The sequence below is a fragment of the Pogonomyrmex barbatus genome, unplaced genomic scaffold (genome assembly GCF_055798465.1).
Source record: "Pogonomyrmex barbatus isolate J1 unplaced genomic scaffold, ASM5579846v1 scaffold2, whole genome shotgun sequence".
NCBI classification, from domain to species: domain Eukaryota; kingdom Metazoa; phylum Arthropoda; class Insecta; order Hymenoptera; family Formicidae; genus Pogonomyrmex; species Pogonomyrmex barbatus.
In genome coordinates this window covers 24446413-24466406 of record NW_028297116.1, presented here as the reverse complement: position 1 = coordinate 24466406, position 19994 = coordinate 24446413, and the positions used below count along the sequence as shown (strand labels likewise).

The 19994-nt window shown below is 41.0% G+C and overlaps 1 protein-coding gene across 7 annotated transcripts in view; it reads right to left on the bottom strand.

Annotated features, from left to right (window-relative positions):
- LOC105429627 (Inwardly rectifying potassium channel 2) overlaps window positions 1-19994 on the bottom strand; it is a 241099-nt gene that overhangs the window by 140713 nt on the left and 80392 nt on the right. Inside the window, exon 1 of one of the 7 annotated variants that reach the window (XM_089076429.1) lies at window positions 2009-2169. The exons of the other annotated variants lie outside the window; for them this stretch is intronic. Coding sequence (XP_088932555.1) covers window positions 2009-2154 — 146 coding nt within the window. The 5' untranslated portion in view covers window positions 2155-2169. Of the gene's footprint in view, window positions 1-2008; window positions 2170-19994 lie in introns of those variants that run through there. 7 annotated transcript variants of the gene reach the window in all.

Below are 19994 nucleotides of genomic sequence, written 5' to 3'. Positions count from 1 at the left end.
AACAAACAAAAAAATATTAATCAGCGAAATATTCTCCGTTTGCATCAATGACTTTTTGCCATCTTTCGAGTAGCTTGCGAATTCCTTGACGAGAAGCTCATCGGCTTCGAAGCGATAAAGTCATCAATGCATTTTCGTATCTCTTCAATCTCACGAAATGTGTATCAGCCAAATGATGCTGCAGCGACCGGAATAGGTAGTAATCGGAAGGCGCCATGTCTGGGCTATACGCCGCGTGCGAGAGAAGTTCCCAGCCTAACGCAAAGATATGGTCCTGAGTCGCTTTCGCAACATGTGGTCGAGCATTGTCATGAAGCAAGATCACTTTACGACGTCCTTGGCCAGTAAATGGCCTCTTTTCTTCTAATGCATCGCTCAAATTGGTCAATTGTTGTTGGTAGCGGTCTGCCGTAATTGTTTCACCCGGTTGTAACAACTTGTAATACAACACACCTTTCCAATCCCACCAGATACAGACCAATATCTTCTTGGCGTGGATATTGGGTTTTGGCGTCGATGTCGAAAGTTGACCAGGGTCAACCCATGATTTTCTACGTTTAGGGTTATCATAAAGAATCCACTTTTCATCGCCTGTAATGATTTTGTGCAGAAAATCTTTTTTCCGGAACTTTGAAAGCAAAGTGAGTGCAGTGTCACGCCGACGATTTTTGTTGTCTTCGGACAATTCATGCGGAATCCATCTGCCTTCCTTCTGAACCTTTCCCATCGTATGTAAACGTACGGAAATGGTTTGCTGCGTAACGCCAAGCTGTTCTGCAAGCTCCTTTTCAGTTTGCGCAGAGTTTATATCCAGCAGTGGTTGCAATTCATTCGTTTCAATCTTTTGAGGGCGTCCAGCACGCGGTTCATCTTCAAGACTGAAATCTCCTTGGTGAAATTTTTGATACCATCTTTTACATGTAGTATGACTTACAGCGTTCTCTCCATATGCAGCACAAATCATTGCAGTGACTTCAGCAGCATTTTTCTTCAGATGAAACGCGAAGTCGATGGAAAATCGAATATGCTCTTTTGTTATTGCCATCGTGAACACTACTGATTTTTGAGGTTATGTGCATCAAACGCCAAACCGTATAGCATTTTAGAAGATCAAATGTCAACTCTTTAAAACCGCAAAAGGGCGGGAAGGTATATAAAATTTAAATTGTTATTTCGGTTGAAATCTAAAGCTCAGAACTTTTTTGTACACCTAATAATATATTATATATATATATATTATATGCATAAACTTTAATTGTGGAAAAGGTTTTTCAAATCTATAAAGTTAATAAAAAATGAGAGCAATACAAAAATTACTAAAAAATTACGTTTTGTCAGTAATATAGATATGTTCAGCATCGTCTTAAACTATGAAATCTTCATGAAACATTTATTAGAGATCCATTAGCTTTCCGTATTTCCAACCTCCATTAAACCTCCATTAGACATCTATGTAAATATCTCATGAAGATTGAATTGATATGAATCAATAATAAATGTTTTATATAGATTTGTGACTTGATAATTAAGAGACATTATGAAAAAGTTATTGAAAAAAATTATTAAATATAACCAATTATTTTTTGGTATTACATCATAACTAAAATACTAAGTAAGATAATTAATTAATATTGTGGCGGTCACGAACGCACCATCAACACACCGTCGCGCGCAGTCCCGTGCCGGATGGTGGTTCGCGCGCCCACTAGATGGCAAATCGAGAAATCACTTTCTCGTGTTTGAAACGCTACAGCGGACCCTATATAAGAGCGGCACTCGGCATCGCTCTTTGCCTCAGTCGCCTCGAACCAAGTAATTGGTAAGAGCTGCACTGCGACGCCCTCCGAACTCTGGAGGCCAGCCCTGGCCTCATTGCTCTACATACGGCAGTTTTTCCTGCTGGCAATTACCGACCTATATTCGGTCGTACTCCCCGCGGCAGTTAACGCCGCGGTTACCCCTCCGGGTTTACATCTGACGGCCGTGAACGCCGCCAAACCGGCCTTACCTTTGACGGTCGTGAACGCCGCCACTTCCTCCTGGCTTACGTCTGACGGCCGTGAACGCTGCCAAACCGGCCATACCTCTGACGGCCGTGAACGCCGCCAGCTTCCCAGCCTTGCCTCTGACGGCCGTGAACGCCGCCATATCCATCTCGCCTCTCTCCTACGGACGTGGTCTTGTCAGCTGTGAACACCACAGCTTCATCACGTCCCGGAAAGTCTCTCGCGGCCAGCGACGCCGCCCAATCCGCCCGTGTCCGGGCGACCTGCTCCAGGCTGCAGTCGCAGCTCACCGATCTCCATCAGTTCGGGGAGCCGCTGCTCATCCGGAAGACCTCCGTCGGCGTACCTCATCTCCGCCCTCGACGCCTCGTCATCCCCGAGGCCATCAACGCTGCCCACCATCCAGGAGGCGCCAGCACCACAACGCTCGCCGCCGTTGACTGCGCGGCTACCCACGTCGCAGCCGGGACACGCACCTCCCTCACCGTGCACCGGTCAGGAGGGACGAATCACCGGGCGACGGACCAGGAGCTCACCCGATCGCTACAGGCAACAACTCCTAGACCTGTTCGGCTTCCTCCTCCGAAGACAGTCTGCCTCGACCGCCGACTCCGCCCGCAGGGGATGCGACAAGTCCCTCGACTTCCTCGAGCGCTACTACACCGGAGCGACCACCGACTCCTGGCCATTCCTTGAAACTCGGCGCACCACCAGACAGGCCGTGGCAGCTCTGCGCAATAGAGCTCGGCCACGTACAGCATCGGCCGCCGCGCCGTGACACTCGCCGGTTTTTCACCGAGGCCGCCACACAGATCACAGGATTGCCACCGGCACCGGTCAAGCCTCCAACGCTCACCCCCCGGCCGCGCCGAGGAGGAGCCGGGGCTCGGGAGAGACGTAGGGAGCGGCTGCAGGAACTGGCGCGCAGAGACAGATGCGACCGACTCACCTACACGCTTCTCCCGCGGGACCCAGACTAAGTCCCGCCTGCCTATGTAGTACTTTTGTTTCTTTGCATTTTTTCAAAAATATAATGGCTTTTATTTAACTCAGCATTCCTTGATTGTTAGCGTGCATGCAACTTTCACATATCCTTCAGCTTGCGCTCCTATTATCCAACGCATCGCGATACTTGGCTGCTACCCTTCCGCAGTGCTGTCACTCACATCGCTGGTCCGCCACACCGCTGGTCGAGGACAGACACCCTCCACGGACCGAGAACCAGCGTCCACAGCCGATTGCGAGCGTCGCAGTGCAGCAGGCCACACTCAAGCGCGAGGCGCGACACACACACGCAATCGCCATCCACGCCACCAAGTGACACACCACATCACAAATTCGCGACAATAACTGGCGACACCACATTAAACCCCTATAATATTATAAAACAATCAGAAAAAGTTCAAAGAATTTGACAATAATCAAAAAAATTAATCAAAAATTTCTTTAATTTTTTTATTTATATTATTTATATTATTTATGCTATTTTAAAATTTTTTGCTTTATTTATACAGAGTGAATAAAAAGTTCAACATTTAACATTTTACTGAAACAAATAGCATGAAAAATTACCCGCGTATAATGGCTGAAAAATCACAGATTTCATCCCTATGAAATGCATTATGTGCAAGAATTGATAATGAGTATATCAAATATTCGAATTGCCTTCCTTCCACTGCTTGACTTGCTAGCCTTAATTGAAAAGAATTTCTGATATTTCTCAACACATCAATAGTTATTAAACTCATTTAGTCAGTTATTCTCTGCTTCAATTCTTCCACAATCGCAAGTTTTGTAAACACGTTCTTTTAAGAATCCTCATAAAAAGAAATCAAAAGAATCAAATGGTGTGAGATCTTGGAAACCATTCGTTCCGTCAAAATCTTCATGAATTAACTCTTGCATATAAAGCATTTTATAAAGATGAAATCTGTGCTTTTTTAAAATATGACACATCGATCATTGGCTGACTTTCTGCAGCAACTTTTTTAGTATTAGTATTTTTTGCAAAATATTTGCACTCTTTTCATCATTGAAGGCAAATGTAGATCGTCCATTGCGATCTTTCACGCTACATGTTTTAATGAAACGGTGAATTGTTCTTACAACCGATTTTGAAATTGGATTTTGCGCATTAAAAATACAGAAAATGCATTGAAAATGTTACGTCCAAGCTTCAAAAGGAGAAGTTTAGCTTAATTGGTGGCTCTCAGAAGAACGCTCGGGAATGTGTGTTCTCTCCCTATCTTTCTCTCTTGCAGACCGAAGTTCGAGGTATCGACCTGCGAGTCGAACGCACCTTTCGTGCACAAGGCAACGGATCAACGTCAATAACGCTATAACGCCTGCCTGCCCTACTGCAATCGGTTTTTAGGTCAAAAAAGTTAATCTTTTTAATCTGGGATAGGACCTCGTGCGATCTTTCAGATGGTGGAAAATGAAGGGGGGTAAATAAATAAATTCTATTAATAAAACAAACATTTAATGACGAATGATGCCTAAAGAGTTATAGAAACATTTACAAGCAAGATTTGTTGCAATCGAAGGCATGTTACAATGATTTACAAATTACAAATTCGGTTAATATGTAAAAATGAATTTATAACTATGAATTTATACACGACAAATTTACAAATTCGATAATATATAAAAATGAATTTGTGACAATAAATTTACAAAAAGAAAATTACAAATTCGATTGATATACGAAACACAATGTGATATATGCATGAGTGCGTGCGTGTGTGTGTGTGCATACGTGCGCACGCATGTGCGTGTGCGCGCGCGCGCGTGTGTGTGTGTCGCGATTTGTATAAGTTCGGAAGTCATCGGGCAAGATGTCTCGGGGAAATTGATCCTAATGCGATTTTTCCGTGTAGTAAAGTGGTGGTGTAAAATCCTGCCCGGTATATTATACATATTGTTGCAGCCCGAATTACTTCTTACATTATTTATACTATTACTTATCATATTATATCTTCCTCACGATCATTCTCGAATTTCGGAATAGCCGGTGCTATGGAAACGCCGGCCGGAAATTCAAGCATGCAAAAGCAAGTCTGCAAAGCAGAGCGCGAACGAGGAATTTGCGAGAGCGCGCCGTTTTGACCATATATGATCCGATTTAGAATTATAACGTGACACTACTAGAATACTATGAAAACGGTTGCTAAATCATCGAGAGTGGGCAGTCACAATACGTAACAAGACAGTTGTTTTCTTCGTCACGGCCAGTCGTTCTCAGTAATAGCGAGATTCATACGAAACATTGTCAAGAAGTCGTACCAATAAATCAGCTACTTAATAAAAGTAAGTAATAATATTTGGCCAGAAGAACTTTCCACCTACGATCCTGCTTGGAATTCTAACTCCTAAGGCTCGGCGAACCCGACTTTCCCTAAATATAATTTTGTAATCCAATCCGGGCTATAACAATATGTTTAGTGATTATTGGTTTAGTGATTCTTAGAATAATGCCTAATAAATTCCACAATGTGGAGGAGGATTCAGGATAGCGCCATAGAAACAGTTGACTCGAATGAGATATGGGAGGGGGTCGGAAGGAAGAAACAAGAGAATCATGTAGTATGGTTTTTCTACAGAATCTCTGTGTCAAGAGCGAATTGATTTCCTCATTAACGGTGGTCCCTACGCAAGATATTCTCGGTAGAGGGAGACAAGATAATTATGGATATTATTGTACTTGGTGGTAGAATGGTTCAAGCTCGAAATCTTCGAGGAACGATTTTTGTTCTGTCGAAGAAGATAAATCGATCGCGGAGGATCGTTTTCCGTAAGAGTGGCAGAGAAATCCGATTCCACAAACGGGCCGATCGGTTGTAAATCTTGATGCGATTTCCGCGGCGTGAGCTGTATAGAGGCGACGATGTCCGCTTCCATAAACGAGTCGATCTATCTTGCCTTCGCGTATGCGGGAGAATCCGTTTATTCAGTTTATATCTCAGGTGCTTCAGGACTCTTTTCGTCTGTTTTTGACCGAGGAGAGACGATAATTCGGTTCGGAATATTATAACAGAGAAGGTTAAATAGGTAAAAGGGGATGAGATACACCGAATTACTTGGAGATCCTAAGAACGAATCTATGAACAGATGGCAGGAGAGAGAGAGAGATTGATTGATTGATTGATCTTTATTAGCTTTCTCAGCTATTTGAGATACAAATTTAAATTACATTAATTGAAATATGTTTTTTTAACATTCGCTTAAACGATCGAACTTCTTCGCATAATTTTATCTCGGTTGACAAGGCATTGTACATTTTTATTCCTTCATAAAACACACTTGTTCTTTTGCGCACTCCTCGTTTTGCGGAATTGTATCACAATATCTCCAGTCTGTTGCGTATGTCTCTCACTTTTATTTCCTATGTCTAACCTATTTCGTAATTGTTTCCGGTAGCATGTTTTTTAGAATTTTAAATATAAACGTATACATATTATAATATAGCCTCTGTCTTATTGACATAAAATGCAGCATATTATTTATTTTGGTATACCTGTCGTATTGTAACCTTTATAATCTGGTTTTGCGTTTTTTACAATTGTGTCAACTCCATTTCTTCTCTAAAATGAATTTTGAATATTGCGCGACGTTATTAATAAACGTAGAAGAAATAAAGGTATGATTATAGTCTTATATACATCCAGCATATATTGATATAAAATTATCTATTCTATTTAGGAAGTTCGTTTTTTTTCCGATTTTCTTTAACATGTACTCACAATGATCTTTAAATCGAAGTCGTTAATAATTATACTTAATATTTCTATTCGTTCTAATCTAGTTCCATCTAAACATTTTTAACGTAATAACATTACGTTAAATAATACGTACGTAATAACATTACGTACATTTTTAACGTAATATTATCTCTCAGCTCTTTCCTTATACTTTTACTATTCTTATACTTACTATCTGTACACGCGCCTCCGATTTCATTAACTCGCATACACTAAAATTATTTATTTTAAGACCGGTTCGTGAATCGGAAGAGAAAGGTATGGTAAGGTAAGGTAAGATCAGGTCAAACTCGAGAATTTTATTAACTACGTATGACATACTTTATTAAATTAACAAGTGTTGCCGGACCGAAAGCATTCGCGTTATAGGTTACAAGATGTTCGTTCTCGATGGATGCTGGTCGCACAGTCGCGATCACTCGATAACATAGCTTTCGCATAAAAACGGTCGGACGAAACGGTAAGCACGAGTTAAGCTCGTGTAACTTTTGACAACCAATTAATGAGCGACAACGAGCTGTCTTTCACGAATTTGACTGCTTCGAAAATACAAAACGAAACGAAAACAAGCACGCTCGCTCGAAGCGTTTAACTATCCAGAAGTTTCGAAAAATAAAAATGAGAATGAATTTGCAGAGAATATTCTCTGTCAAATACTTATAATATAATAATTTTCCTGAACACTATCATATATTTCGTTTTCTCCGCATTCATCTTTAATTTATTTATATTAATTCATTCTTCTATTATATTAGGTATTATATTCATTTTTTTCTCTAAATCCGCACTGCTTTCTTTCGTTACGTATATTAGCGTATCATCCGCAAACATTTTTATATTGCATCCTTCTGGACAGACTTTGATTATATCATTTATATAAATTATCAACAACAAAGGTCCGAAAACAGATTCTTGTAGCACTCCATGTTCTATAGTCAATAATTTAGATCATTTATTATTAAAGCGACCCGCTGTGTTATATTTTTTAAATACAATCTAAATCATTCTAACATCATCTCTCTAATTTCATATTGGTATAATTTCTCTAACAATCGATTCTTATCTATTATTTCAAATACTCGTTTAAAATCCATGAAAATTACTCCGATTATTTTCTCCTTGACTATTAATTTCTATTCGTCAATGATATTTTGGATCGCTGTTTTACACGAGTATTGTTTTCTAAATCCCGATTGATATTTAGTTATAATACTATTATTTTCTTATTCTCAGTCTGATCTTTTACTACTACTTCTAATACTTTTTCAAATATTAATAGTACATTAATAAGTCTAATCACTTGCTAACTAATCATTTGCTTTTTTAGCTTTTTTTTATCTTCGGAATCGGTATTATCGTAGATGTTTTTCCAGCCGGACAACAACCTTTCCTTAAAAAATCATTAATTATATCAATAAATTCATTTTTTATTACATTAAATGCTGCTTTTAGTATATCATTAGTTATTTCCTCTTCTATATTTTTCTTTTTTGGTAGTCTCATAACAATTTTCTTTAAATATTTTACAATAATTATCTCAAAATTCTCCATAAGTCCTTTATTTTCTATAACATAAATGACTCTTACACTCTCTTACATGAATCACTCGATTCATCCCTGTTTATAGATTTTACTATATTATTAATACTCTGCACGTAATATAAATTAAATTTATCAGCTATATTGCACTTTTCATCATTACCTAATATTTCCAAATCTATATCTACTGTTTCCTTTGTATCTACCGGCTCGCTTCTAATTATTTCTTTCAATACTTTCCACATAGTTGTAGAATCTTCCTTATTAGAGTTTATTATACCCTCGTAATATTCTTTTTTTTTGTCTTAATTAATTTAACTACTATATTTCTTTCAATTTTATATTGCAATCAATTCTGCTTTGTATTATCACATAATGCTTTACTATATGCTTCATCTCTCTTATCCGCTGCTGTTCTAATTTCTTCTGAAAACCATTTCTTCTCTTCCCATACTTTCAGAATTCTAAATATTTTCTTAGGTGCTACCTCATAACGCATGTACTATGTTATCAACAAATTTTTTTGCTCGCATATTAATGTCTAACCCATTGCATCGTTCTAACTTATTTTTTACTAATTTGATAAATTTATCTGCATTAAAATCCCTAGTTCTCTATATTTATTCTTATTTTTCTTTATATTTATTTTTATTTATTCTTATTTTTACACTGGCCCAAAGTAACTTTTAGTCAAGCATGATCCGTTATTTTAGGCTCGTAAATTACCTTCACTTCTATCTCATTATTAGCAAAAACTAAATCATTGTTTGACGTTCCTTCATCACTCTCATCTATTAATACATTGTTTCATGTCTAAACTCAACATCGCCGTTTATAATTTCTTTGAATAAGATAATTGTATCATAAAATCTATATTAAAATCTTCTATTATCATTCTCCTTTAATTGTTAATTCTTCTACTATATCTTCCATAAATCTTACGAAATCACCATCTAACGAACTTGGTAAATGATATATTACTTTTACGTTACTACGCCTTTATATAGTTCCTCTTTTACTTCAATCGCACCAGCAATTTGTAACTATTTTTCTTACTAATACGATCTCATACTTAATATTGTCCCTTACATACAAAATAACTCCACCTGTATTTTTATTTTCAGCATCGCATTTAATTGTACTATAACTCACTTATTTCACTGTCTTCTATTTCATCAGTCAATCTGGTTTCCAATAATCCTAAGAACAAGAGCTTCATTTTCTTCATAATCTGATACTGTATTTCATCCTATGCTATCAAACTTTGCGCCTTTGTATATTGTATCACTTCCTTTTCCTTCTGTAATTGCTATTTCGTATCTTCTCAACCGGCCTTCCTCTTCTTTTCCTGCATTGCCCTCTTAAATGTTGAACATTCCAAATTAAGTGCATTATGTTCATCGCTTATCTTTATATTGTATATTCATATTTTAAACATACAATTTACACATCTTTTCTTTATCACTTAAAGCATCTTTTAACGTTAATATAATTAAATATAGAACATTTTCTCCATCCTACATTCAATTTCTCTTTCTTCAGCAATAAATTATGTGTTTCTTAATGATAATAAATCGTCTGTTTCAATTATTAGGGAACGTTCTTCTCTTTCTATTCTTCTGGGTTGGCTCTTGTTATTTCTCTTTTCCAATATTGATAATTTTTATCTTCGGTTTTATTTATATAATTTTTATTTCGGTTTTATTCTGTCACTTTAAAGTTTTCACTTAATTTGTTCTGTACTGTCGTCTTTAATCTTTGCATTTCCTGTCCAGTCTCACAACCCATGATCACTGTTCTCTTACTTCCTTTCTTTGTTATTCCCATATCCATATTTTTGATATCTACTTTTTTTTTATCAACTTTTTTATAATCTCACTTTCTAATTGAATCTTGGGCTCAATAATTATAACATTTTCTTTCTTCTTTTCTTTCACTTTAGCTCCCTTGTCCTCCTCTTATTAATCCACTTGCTCCTCCCTGTATTATTCTTCTCAAGTCTTCTCGTTTAATATTTCCCAATTCTTTTTTTATTACTTCCTCAATCATCTTTTTGACTTCCTTCTTGCATGCTGTTTCATCTTTTATTTTCATCATGGGATTTTAATTAGTCAGTCTTCACGTCAATCATCGAATATCTACTCATAGTAGACATCTCACTGTCATTACTCGATGCCATCCTAGCTTCAGATCCTATAAAATCTAGTCTTTCTCTATTGTTTCCCGGTGATTTCTTCATATTAATTTCTTTTTCACTCTCCAATACAATTTTCTCAAATGGGCTAGGGCATGGCACCAATTCTCTGTTTTTGTCATAAATCTTATGTTTACTTGTACATCCCGGATGATAAAAAAGTTTAGTGCATGATTTGCATGTCATCACGCAGCTCTTTATTGCCTTCTTACATGCCCAGCATTGATATTCAGCATATTCATTAGCATGTCCATATTGATATTTATTAACCGAGATCGCAAGTATCAAAGTTTGTAATACTTCACAAGTCAGCATTCTTGTATCTACCTTTAATATCTATTTGCTGCATAAGATTTCACTGTCCTGCACAAGAAATACACTTCTCATGTTCACAAATCAGCATGTTCCGCCTAGATAACTCATGGCTGATCGCAGCGTATGCCACTATAACTTGAGTTTTTTGTCAATCTCTCTATTATATAACCACTTAAAATTAACTATTTTTGCAGAGCGATGTTTGACACGTCTAATTACATACTTAGAGAGAGAGAGAGAGAGAGAGAGAGAGAGAGAGAGAGAGAGAGAGAGAGAGAGAGAGGGGGGGGGGGGGAGAAAAGAGAAGAAAGGGAGAGAGGGAGGAAGATTATGGAGAAGAGAGAGGGAGAAGGGGAGGGGAGAGGGAGGGGGTTGTGGAGGGGAGGGGTATGGAAAGGGAGAGGGAGGGGAAAGGGAGAGGGTTGTAGAGGCGAGAAAGGGAGGGAGGAAGGGAGGGAGGAATGGGGGAGAGAGGGAGAGGGAGAGAGAGGAGGAGAGAGAGAGAGAGAGAGAGAGAGAGAGAGAGAGAGAGAGAGAGAGAGAGAGAGAGAGAGAGAGAGAGAGAGAGAGAGAGAGAGAGAGAGAGAGAGAGAGAGAGACAGAGAGAGAGAAAGAGGGAAATGAGACTTATTGACTATTGAAGGATGATCAAAGATAGAGATGAGACAAGACAGAGTTTCGCAATCACGTTGAGAGGAGGTGGAGCCGGAGCACGTTACGAACAAATGATAAATAGAAAAGAATTCATCTTACTGTTGACGATGCTGAGAAGTATTGTCGGCGGCACGTGGGTTCAGATAATCGCGTCGTGATTCGCGGAATCGTAATTCATTCGAAGGTTTAAATCGCGCATTAACTCTAACTAGACTTCAGTTCTCCAGATAAGGACCCAAGGTGAAGCGATCGGAAGAATAAAGAAAGCGATCTGCTCGGGATCGCGATTTATAGAGAACTTTGCAGGGATGGAGAGGTTCCGGGAGCGTGATGGATCTCTGTATCAATTTTCAAATGATAGTTCGAAAAAGTCGCGGGTGTAAAGAAAGGAGGGGAACGTCATTGCATGGATTATGATTATTTTTGTATTTCTAATTTTTCTGGCGAATAATGGAATAAGTTTTAAAAATTTCATCCGTCATTCCACACCCTGCTTTTGCGCATTAGTTTGTCCACAAGCGGTTGCTAATCGTTAACTTTTGATTAGCGTTTTCTTAATTATACCCCGACTCGGGGGTCCCGATAATCTTCGCGTTTTCCGCGTATCGGCATATTCTATTTTATTAGTAGGATAAAATTTTGGTCGCCAGCGGGATTGTTGTCAACAAACAATTGTCGTTTTAAGTTTGATTATAGAATATATTTTAAAAGAAATTTCGCGCTTATTTTTGAAGGTAGGTGTGAGATTCATGTTTTCAGTCCTTATCGATAAATAACGGAAAATCCTTTTTATCATATTAAAGGCATTACTTATTTATTGATGAGCAGGCGTCAATTCTCTCCGAAAGAGAAGAATCGTGGAGTATCGCTGGATGTAACAAAAACATCGCATATTTCTTGATATGAGTTTTCTTTATCTCCATAATTTATCGTCTTTTATTATTAAAAGATAAATACGTTCTTTTTCTGATAACATAGCCATCGTAGGAAAATTTTACAAAAGCTTGAAAGAGAAAGAATCCCCATGGAACTCAACTTCATCGTTAGAGATATCACATTACAGACAGAACAGTACAATTAACAGTGTGTTGCAGATGCTTGATATCATGCTAAGCATAAGATTTGAGTGGAATATACAAGTGGGATATATCATCGGCTATTGTGGGGGATATGCTAACAAGCATCGGTTTTAGTGAAATGTTGAATCGTTTCTATAATTGTTGATTTTGAAATTAGATCTTACGTGCGTGTGCACGCATACACACGCACAAACATGAGAGACAAGAAGTCTCGCGTAAATCGAGCACCTCAAAGGAATGAGAGCTTCGCCACGCCCATGTCGTTCATCCTGTGTAATCAATAGATTACTTATGTGTGACCATAATTTTGGTCATAACGTGTAAAAAATGAAAAATGAGATTCAAAAGAACAACGATTGACAACTCACCACACAGACACATATCCAAACTTTTGTCAAACATTTCAGGAATCAAATCGCAGTTGGGCAAATAAAACATCAATCTGTTGATTGGCCTTATGCTAACGCTATTGGCCCGAAAATCATTATGAGCATCTATTATTATCCAAGTCTACAGCTGATTGTTACATGAACACATAAGATCAATTGCCACGGTTATATTTCAATTAGTTAATATCCCTACTTTTTATTCAAGTTTTTTTTATTCTGAAGATGGATCAATATAGAGCCGAAACGTTCGAACTGCTTTTATATTCAATTTTATATTAAGAATTTTTTATCACGGAATTAAATATATAAATTATTTTTTAATAAATTACCACGCATAATTTACCAACAATTGCGTTTGATTCTCATTTGCTCTCTAATTTGCATTTTTATTGTAATTTTTGAGAGTCATTAAGATATAATTTGTTTAAGAGTCACGGGTGATGTCTCAACGCCAAGTTCAATGAAATCCGAGTAATGATGGCGAGACGCCTATAGCTCTCTTTACTCGGGATGAACTCGGTCTACATTTTCATATCTCAGCAATGACTGCATCAATTAATTTCTATTTACATTTAATCGATAGTTAAAGTAGGCAAACAAGGGGGGCACCATAACCCCGGGGGTGGAAAGGGGGGTGAAGGGGAGGGGGTGGATCCCTCTGGCGGTTGTCGGAGTAATTTTTTTCTCCTCGGTAGGGATGGTTTCCCTCCTAGCGGTCGTGAGCCTGATGGTCGGAGTGATTTTTTTCCCCGATGTTGCTTTTCGGCATCGCCCGCGGGGTCCGGCGAGAGGATGCCGCATGGTTTTTCGGCGTCGCCCGCAGGGTCCGGCGAAAAGATGTCGCGCATCCTGGTTTTTAGGATGCTGCGGTTAGACGCACGTCCTGTGTCTAGGCGTCTTCTACGGAGCCTAGCGCATCCTGTTTTTCGTACGGAGTCTGGCGACAGAAAGGCGTGCGTCTCTATGAGGCTTTGCGCGTCCTGAGATGAAAGGATGCCGCGCGTCCTGTTTTTTAGGATGTCGCAGTTAGGCGTCTTCTACGAGGCTTTGCGTGTCTCGAGACAAAAGGACGCCGTCTTTTCGTCGGGAGGATGCCACAGTTTGGCCGTCTTCGACGCTGCCTCAGAATATATATCTAGTCGCGAGAGGCATTTTTTCATTGTTAAGAATGTGATATATGAAAAAATTCGCGCTTAACGAATTTTCGTCTTCGAGCGAGAGCGATGATCCGCTTCTATGCGCGTTCGATCATATCATAACATATCGCGATTTCGATATCAGTGGTGACGATTGTTGCAAGTCGGTTACCGATAATGACGATAGTTTAGAGTGTCACGAGACTATCGCGGTTAGTAACGACAAGGAGTGGATCGCGATGAGAGAGGACATTCGCTAGAACGTGGCCACGTATCACCTGTGACGAGAGATCGGTACAGAGAGCCCACGAGAGAAACTGTGGATCGAAACGTTGCTCGCTCTGAGCGACAGAGCGGTGATTTACGAGAGAATAACGAGAGAGAAAGAAATTCGAGACGTCAAATTCGTCGTTCCTACGGACGGTCCGTGTAATACTGTGTGGGGATCACGATATGGAAAAGAGTCACGATTTTCTCGAGCGCGCGGCGGGAGTTGAAGGGGTGTGTGCCTATCGCGTTTGGGAACGGAAGTGCATCAAGTGTCTCGAGGTTTTGAGAGACAGATGTGAGATAGTCGACCCTATAGTTACCGAAACGATAAATTCTCTGATCTCTCGAATAGCGCAGTTGGAGGGTGCGAGACTCGCTTTGAGTCGTTCGGTTACTCGGGTGCAGGATACGACGGTTCGAAAGGATTTGAGTGGGTGGATATCGAGACGGTCTTCGCGAATCGCGTACAAACGGGTGCGATGGTAAACATCGAGTACCCGATGGTTTCTCGAAGACGCGAGAGACACGGTGCTCGAGTGAGTGCGCGATATGCATATTTGAAGGTCAACACCGTGTTTCATGGGGAGTTTGTCGCGAATAATAAGAGCGCTTAAGAATATTCGCACGAGGAATCTTCAGCTATTCGGTATGTCCGATCTATGAAAATGGTATGACAGAGACATTATGGATGTTATTTTGACGTCGCTGGAGGAATTTCAGGAACGCGACAGCGGTTGGGCGTTACTTCGGTTATTAAATTTGATGATCAATGTGAACAAGTGTAATCCTATACGCTGGATGTTGGATGTCACTTCCTCTGGAGATAAGGAATAAGACAGCCATGATCAACGTATGTTCAAATGACAACGCGTGCTTCGCGTGAGCGATAATGGCCGCTCTATATCCTGTCGATCTACACTCGGAGAGACTTTCGTCATATCCTCATTATTTGATGGTGTTGAATTTCGACGATATCAACTTTTCTATGACGCTACGAAAAATCGCTAGATTCGAGCGTCTTAACGATTTGTCTATCAACGTATTTGCCATTCGAGAGAAAAGGGAGAGGAACGATATCATGTTCGTTCCCTTGTTGTTCACGGGGAATAAGAAGTCTACGCACGTGAATTTGCTCTATCTATCGAACGAGTAGCGCGGCGATAACATCAGTCATTTCATATAGATAAAGCACTTGTCTCGACTGTTGGTATCCCAAATAAACAGACATAAGGAGAAAAAGTACATACGCGATCAGTAAGTGTAATAGAGAGATTATGCTTGTCGCAAGGTAAATTTTATATTAATCATAAATCTTTTTTTTTCAGATGTCTGCATTACTTTTACTCGAATGAAAAATTGGTCGCGCGTCGAGTGCGGAAGAGCAAACGACTGCGCCGTTATTCCTCCGAGCGAGGATGACAAGTGGCTCTCCTTCCGCAATCACGATAGAAAGGAGAGACTACGTCGTGTACACCGATCTGGAGTGCGTTTTAAAAAAGAGAGATCGACGATTCGCGGGGAATCTCGACAATAGATTCACCTATCAACATCACAAGGCGTTCAGCGTGGGATATTATTTGCGTAGCACGCACAACGGAATCGTATCCGCGTATAGATCCCGTCACGGCGATGACTGCGTCTCGTGGTTCGTCGACGAGCTGCGCGCTCTCGCGTGTCGCGTGAGGAAGATTCTCTGCGCGAGCGTATCGATGTCGGAGCTCACGCCGGACGAGCGGAGCGCTTTTTCAAACGGCGACAAATTGTCACGTGTGCGGAAGGATCTTTGGGCCACACAACATTCACGTGCGCGATTGTCATCTTACCAGACATTACAGAGGACCCGCGCATGCGAGCTGCAATTTAAACTATCGAACTATATAGAATGCGTTCGTTATTCTCGTATTCTTTCACAATTTATCCGGTTACGACGCGCATTTTATTATCGGGGATGTAGCGAACGCTTTCGAGGATAGATTCAACTTGTTACCGCTGACTAAGAAGAATTACATCGCGTTTTCGAAAACCGTCAACGATTCGGTGTACGGAAAATGGAAAAATTGCGTTAAGCTATGTTTCGTTTAAGTTTCTCAATATCAGTCTAGAGAAATTAGTTTCATATCTAAATCGGGAAAAATTGAGGATCGCGCGATTCGAATTCTCCGGTCTCGTCGCGGAGCGTTGCTCCACGTGCATATTTCCGTACGAGTACGTCGACAGCGTTGATAAACTATTAGAGACCGATTTACTGCCGATCGAAGTCTTTCACAATTCTTTAACTGGCGAAACTATGAGCGTTAGCGATTACGAGCACACACGAAGGATATGGGAGCGTTTTCGCGTGAGGACTCTCAGCGAGTACAGCGATCTATACTTGAAAACGGATGTGCTTCTCTTGGCGGACGTTTTTGAAAATTTTCGGGACACCTATATGGAAAGTTACGGTTTGAATTCAGCGCATTATCTCATGTTACCGAAATACACGTGAGACGTTATGTCGAAATACACGAACGTTCGATTCGATCTGCTTATCGAAATCGATGGTGTTGTTCGTAGAGCACGGTATACGCGGCGGTTTGAATCAATGCTCGAAAAAAATAATGTGCTAACAACCAATACGAATCGTCGTACGACCGTCGTCGTATTTCATGTACTACGATGTGAACAATCTCTACGGCTGGGCCATGTGCGAGCCTTTACCGTACGCGAAATTTCGATGGATCGAGGATGTGGAGAGTCTCGACGTTATGTTTGTGCCACTTGACTTCGATATCAGTTATATTCTTCGATCTCCGCGATATCTTCACGATGGCTACGCGGATCTTCCGTTTTGTCCGACGCGCGAGAAACCGTCGAGAAAGCGAAACGAAAAGCTACTTGCCACGCTCTACGACAAGTCGCATTATGATGCACTATCGCAATCTTCAGCAGTGCGTGCGACACGGTTTACGCGTGACGAAAGTCTATCGCGCGTTGCAGTTTGCGCAGTCTCCTTGGCTGTGCGCGCATACATCGAGCTCAATACGAAACGGAGAACTCGCGCGAGCAACGAGTTCGAGAAGAATCTGTATAAGCTGATGAACAACGCGGTTTTCGGCAAGATTATGGAGAAGGTACGCGATTACATAGATGTGAGGCTCGTGACGCGTTGGGACGGAAGATACGAGGCGGAGGCGCTGATCATGAACTTCCACAGCAGCTCTTCGACGATTTCGATTCGAATGGCCGTCATGTTGCACAAACTCGAAGTTAAATTTAACAAACCGATTTACGTCGGTATGTGCATTCTAGAGATGTCCAAGACGCGTTTGTACGACTTTCATTACGATTATATGATTCCGTTTTATCGCTCTAAATGCAAAATCATGTATACGGACACCGATAGCTTGATATATTTTCTGAAATGCCAGAACGTTTACAAAAATATGAAGTGAGATATCGCGAGATTCGACACTAGTGATTACCCCGACAACGCGTACGATATACCGCGCGCGAACAAGAAGGTTCTCGGTTTGATGAAGGATGAGAACAACGGAGCGATCATGACGGAGTTCATAGGGCTCAGGGCAAAGATGTACGTTTTGAGAGTTCTGGGAAAGAGCGATACGAAGAAAATAAAGAGCGTTAAGAGGAGTATCGTCGCAAAAACGATAACGTTCAAGGATTTTGCGCGTTGCTTGAACAAATCGCAGCACTCGAGACGTCAGACGTGCGTACGCTCGATACTGCACGAGGTTTACACCGTGCCCGAACTAAAGCTAGCCTTGAGTCCTTACGACGACAAGCGATAACGTAATACCCGATTCCATCGATACATTACCGTGGGGTCATTATAAGATACTGTTATCAGATACCAATGTAGTATAAATACTTTTACCAATGTAGAATGAGTAATCGTTTCATGTAAGATATCTTTGTATTCTTTATTCATTAAAATACAGCCGTTTTATGTATCTAAGAGTTATGTGTATTGTCCATTCCTAACCATTTGACAAAAACCGTATCGTCCTTTCTACGTAGCATCTTCTCTACAAGATAGATATTGGAAACTCGCAGTAACTCGTGTTTATAGAATCCTCCGGTCACTAGCTCTCCGCGATAGTCTTTCAACAGATACGTCACGGAATTCGTGCGTTGCACCTTGGCGATTTGAAAAATCTCGGTCATCCAGTTAGGCGTATATCCCTTCTCGAAAATCGTTTTGAACTTGCTGACGCGTACTGGATCGTTCACCTTGAACCTCGCGGGGGCTACGATCTTCAAATGACTGTATACTGTGGAGAGGAGTCTCTTGGCAACGGCGGAAGTTACGTCACATTCCGATCATTCGATGCACGCGGTTGTTATATTGCGAGATTAAACGCGGTAGAGCGTCGAGCCATCTGTACAATTCGTTGAGCCTTCACATGTCATTGTTGAGCGTGCGATTAACTCGTTCCACCACCGCCGCCTTCATCACCGAATACGTCGAGTAGTGACGTATATCGTATCTATCCATAACCGTTTTTATGGAGGCGTTGAACTCCTACCCTTATCCATTTGTAGATTTCGCGAATGTCGAGCGTCGTCGCAAAATATCTTGGACAATGCCGCGGCTACTTTGCTTCCGCTCTTGCTCTTCAGCGGCACCGCTCTTGCTCAATGTCGATAATCGTCATCACGTAATTGTAACCTTCGTTTTGTCATGCGTATGGATGCATCTCGACGACATCGACCTGCCACAGGTCGTCGTAACCGCGCACCACGACGTGACGACGGGAAGCGTTTTTTTCGCGCGGGTGTGTGACGAGTCTTCTCTTCTCGACGCTCATCGTTGATTTATGCGGAGGCGCGATTCGTGCTAGTTTTATTCGTGTTTATCGCTTCGCGCGTTCGCTCTTGTTCCTCGTTCCAAACGTTAATCGCGTGTTTCATGGTATTCGGGATATCCGTTTTTAGCGCGACTAGTAATTCGTCTATCGTTTTCCTAGTCACCATTTTATTCACGTTCAACGAGGCCAGCGTTTTGTCCAGCGTCTCTTTCGTTACCGCTTTGTCCATCAGTTCTCTCGCGATTCTCGTCAAATCTATCATGCTACGCGCAAGATTCTCCACGTCGAGATCCTCTCGCCACTCGTCGACGACGCGTCGAGCTCGTTTCGCAGGGATTCCTCTAGATTTCGCAATGATTCTTCTAGGTTCCGCGTTCGTTTCTCCTGAGCATTGCCGAGCGTCTCGATGATCCTTTGGATCTCATTCAAATCTCTCTCTCGCAATTCCCGCTTCTCGAGCGCTCGTTCCATCGCGTCTCTCGTCTCCTCTATTCGTTTGTCGTGATCGACGAGCGAGACCTCCCTCTTCTTTTCAAAGTGTCGCAGAACGTCCATTTCGGTTTTTATGTCGTAATACTGTATGAAAATATTCCGAATCCGCTTGTTCATATCTTCCAGCTGGTTTCGTAGCTCGTTAGAGTTTGTTAGAGTTTTCCTCGCTCCTTATGTGAAGCGTGTCGTCGACGTAACCCTTGGTCGTCGCGTCGGTATCGTCGATCGGCGCGTCCAGATGCCGTATCTTGCGTTTGTTGACGTCGTAGTCAGTCGTCCGGATTCAGGCAAAACGCGTTGCGATGCATGTACGCTCGTAGAGACTCGATCATCGAACGATCGTCGACGTCGC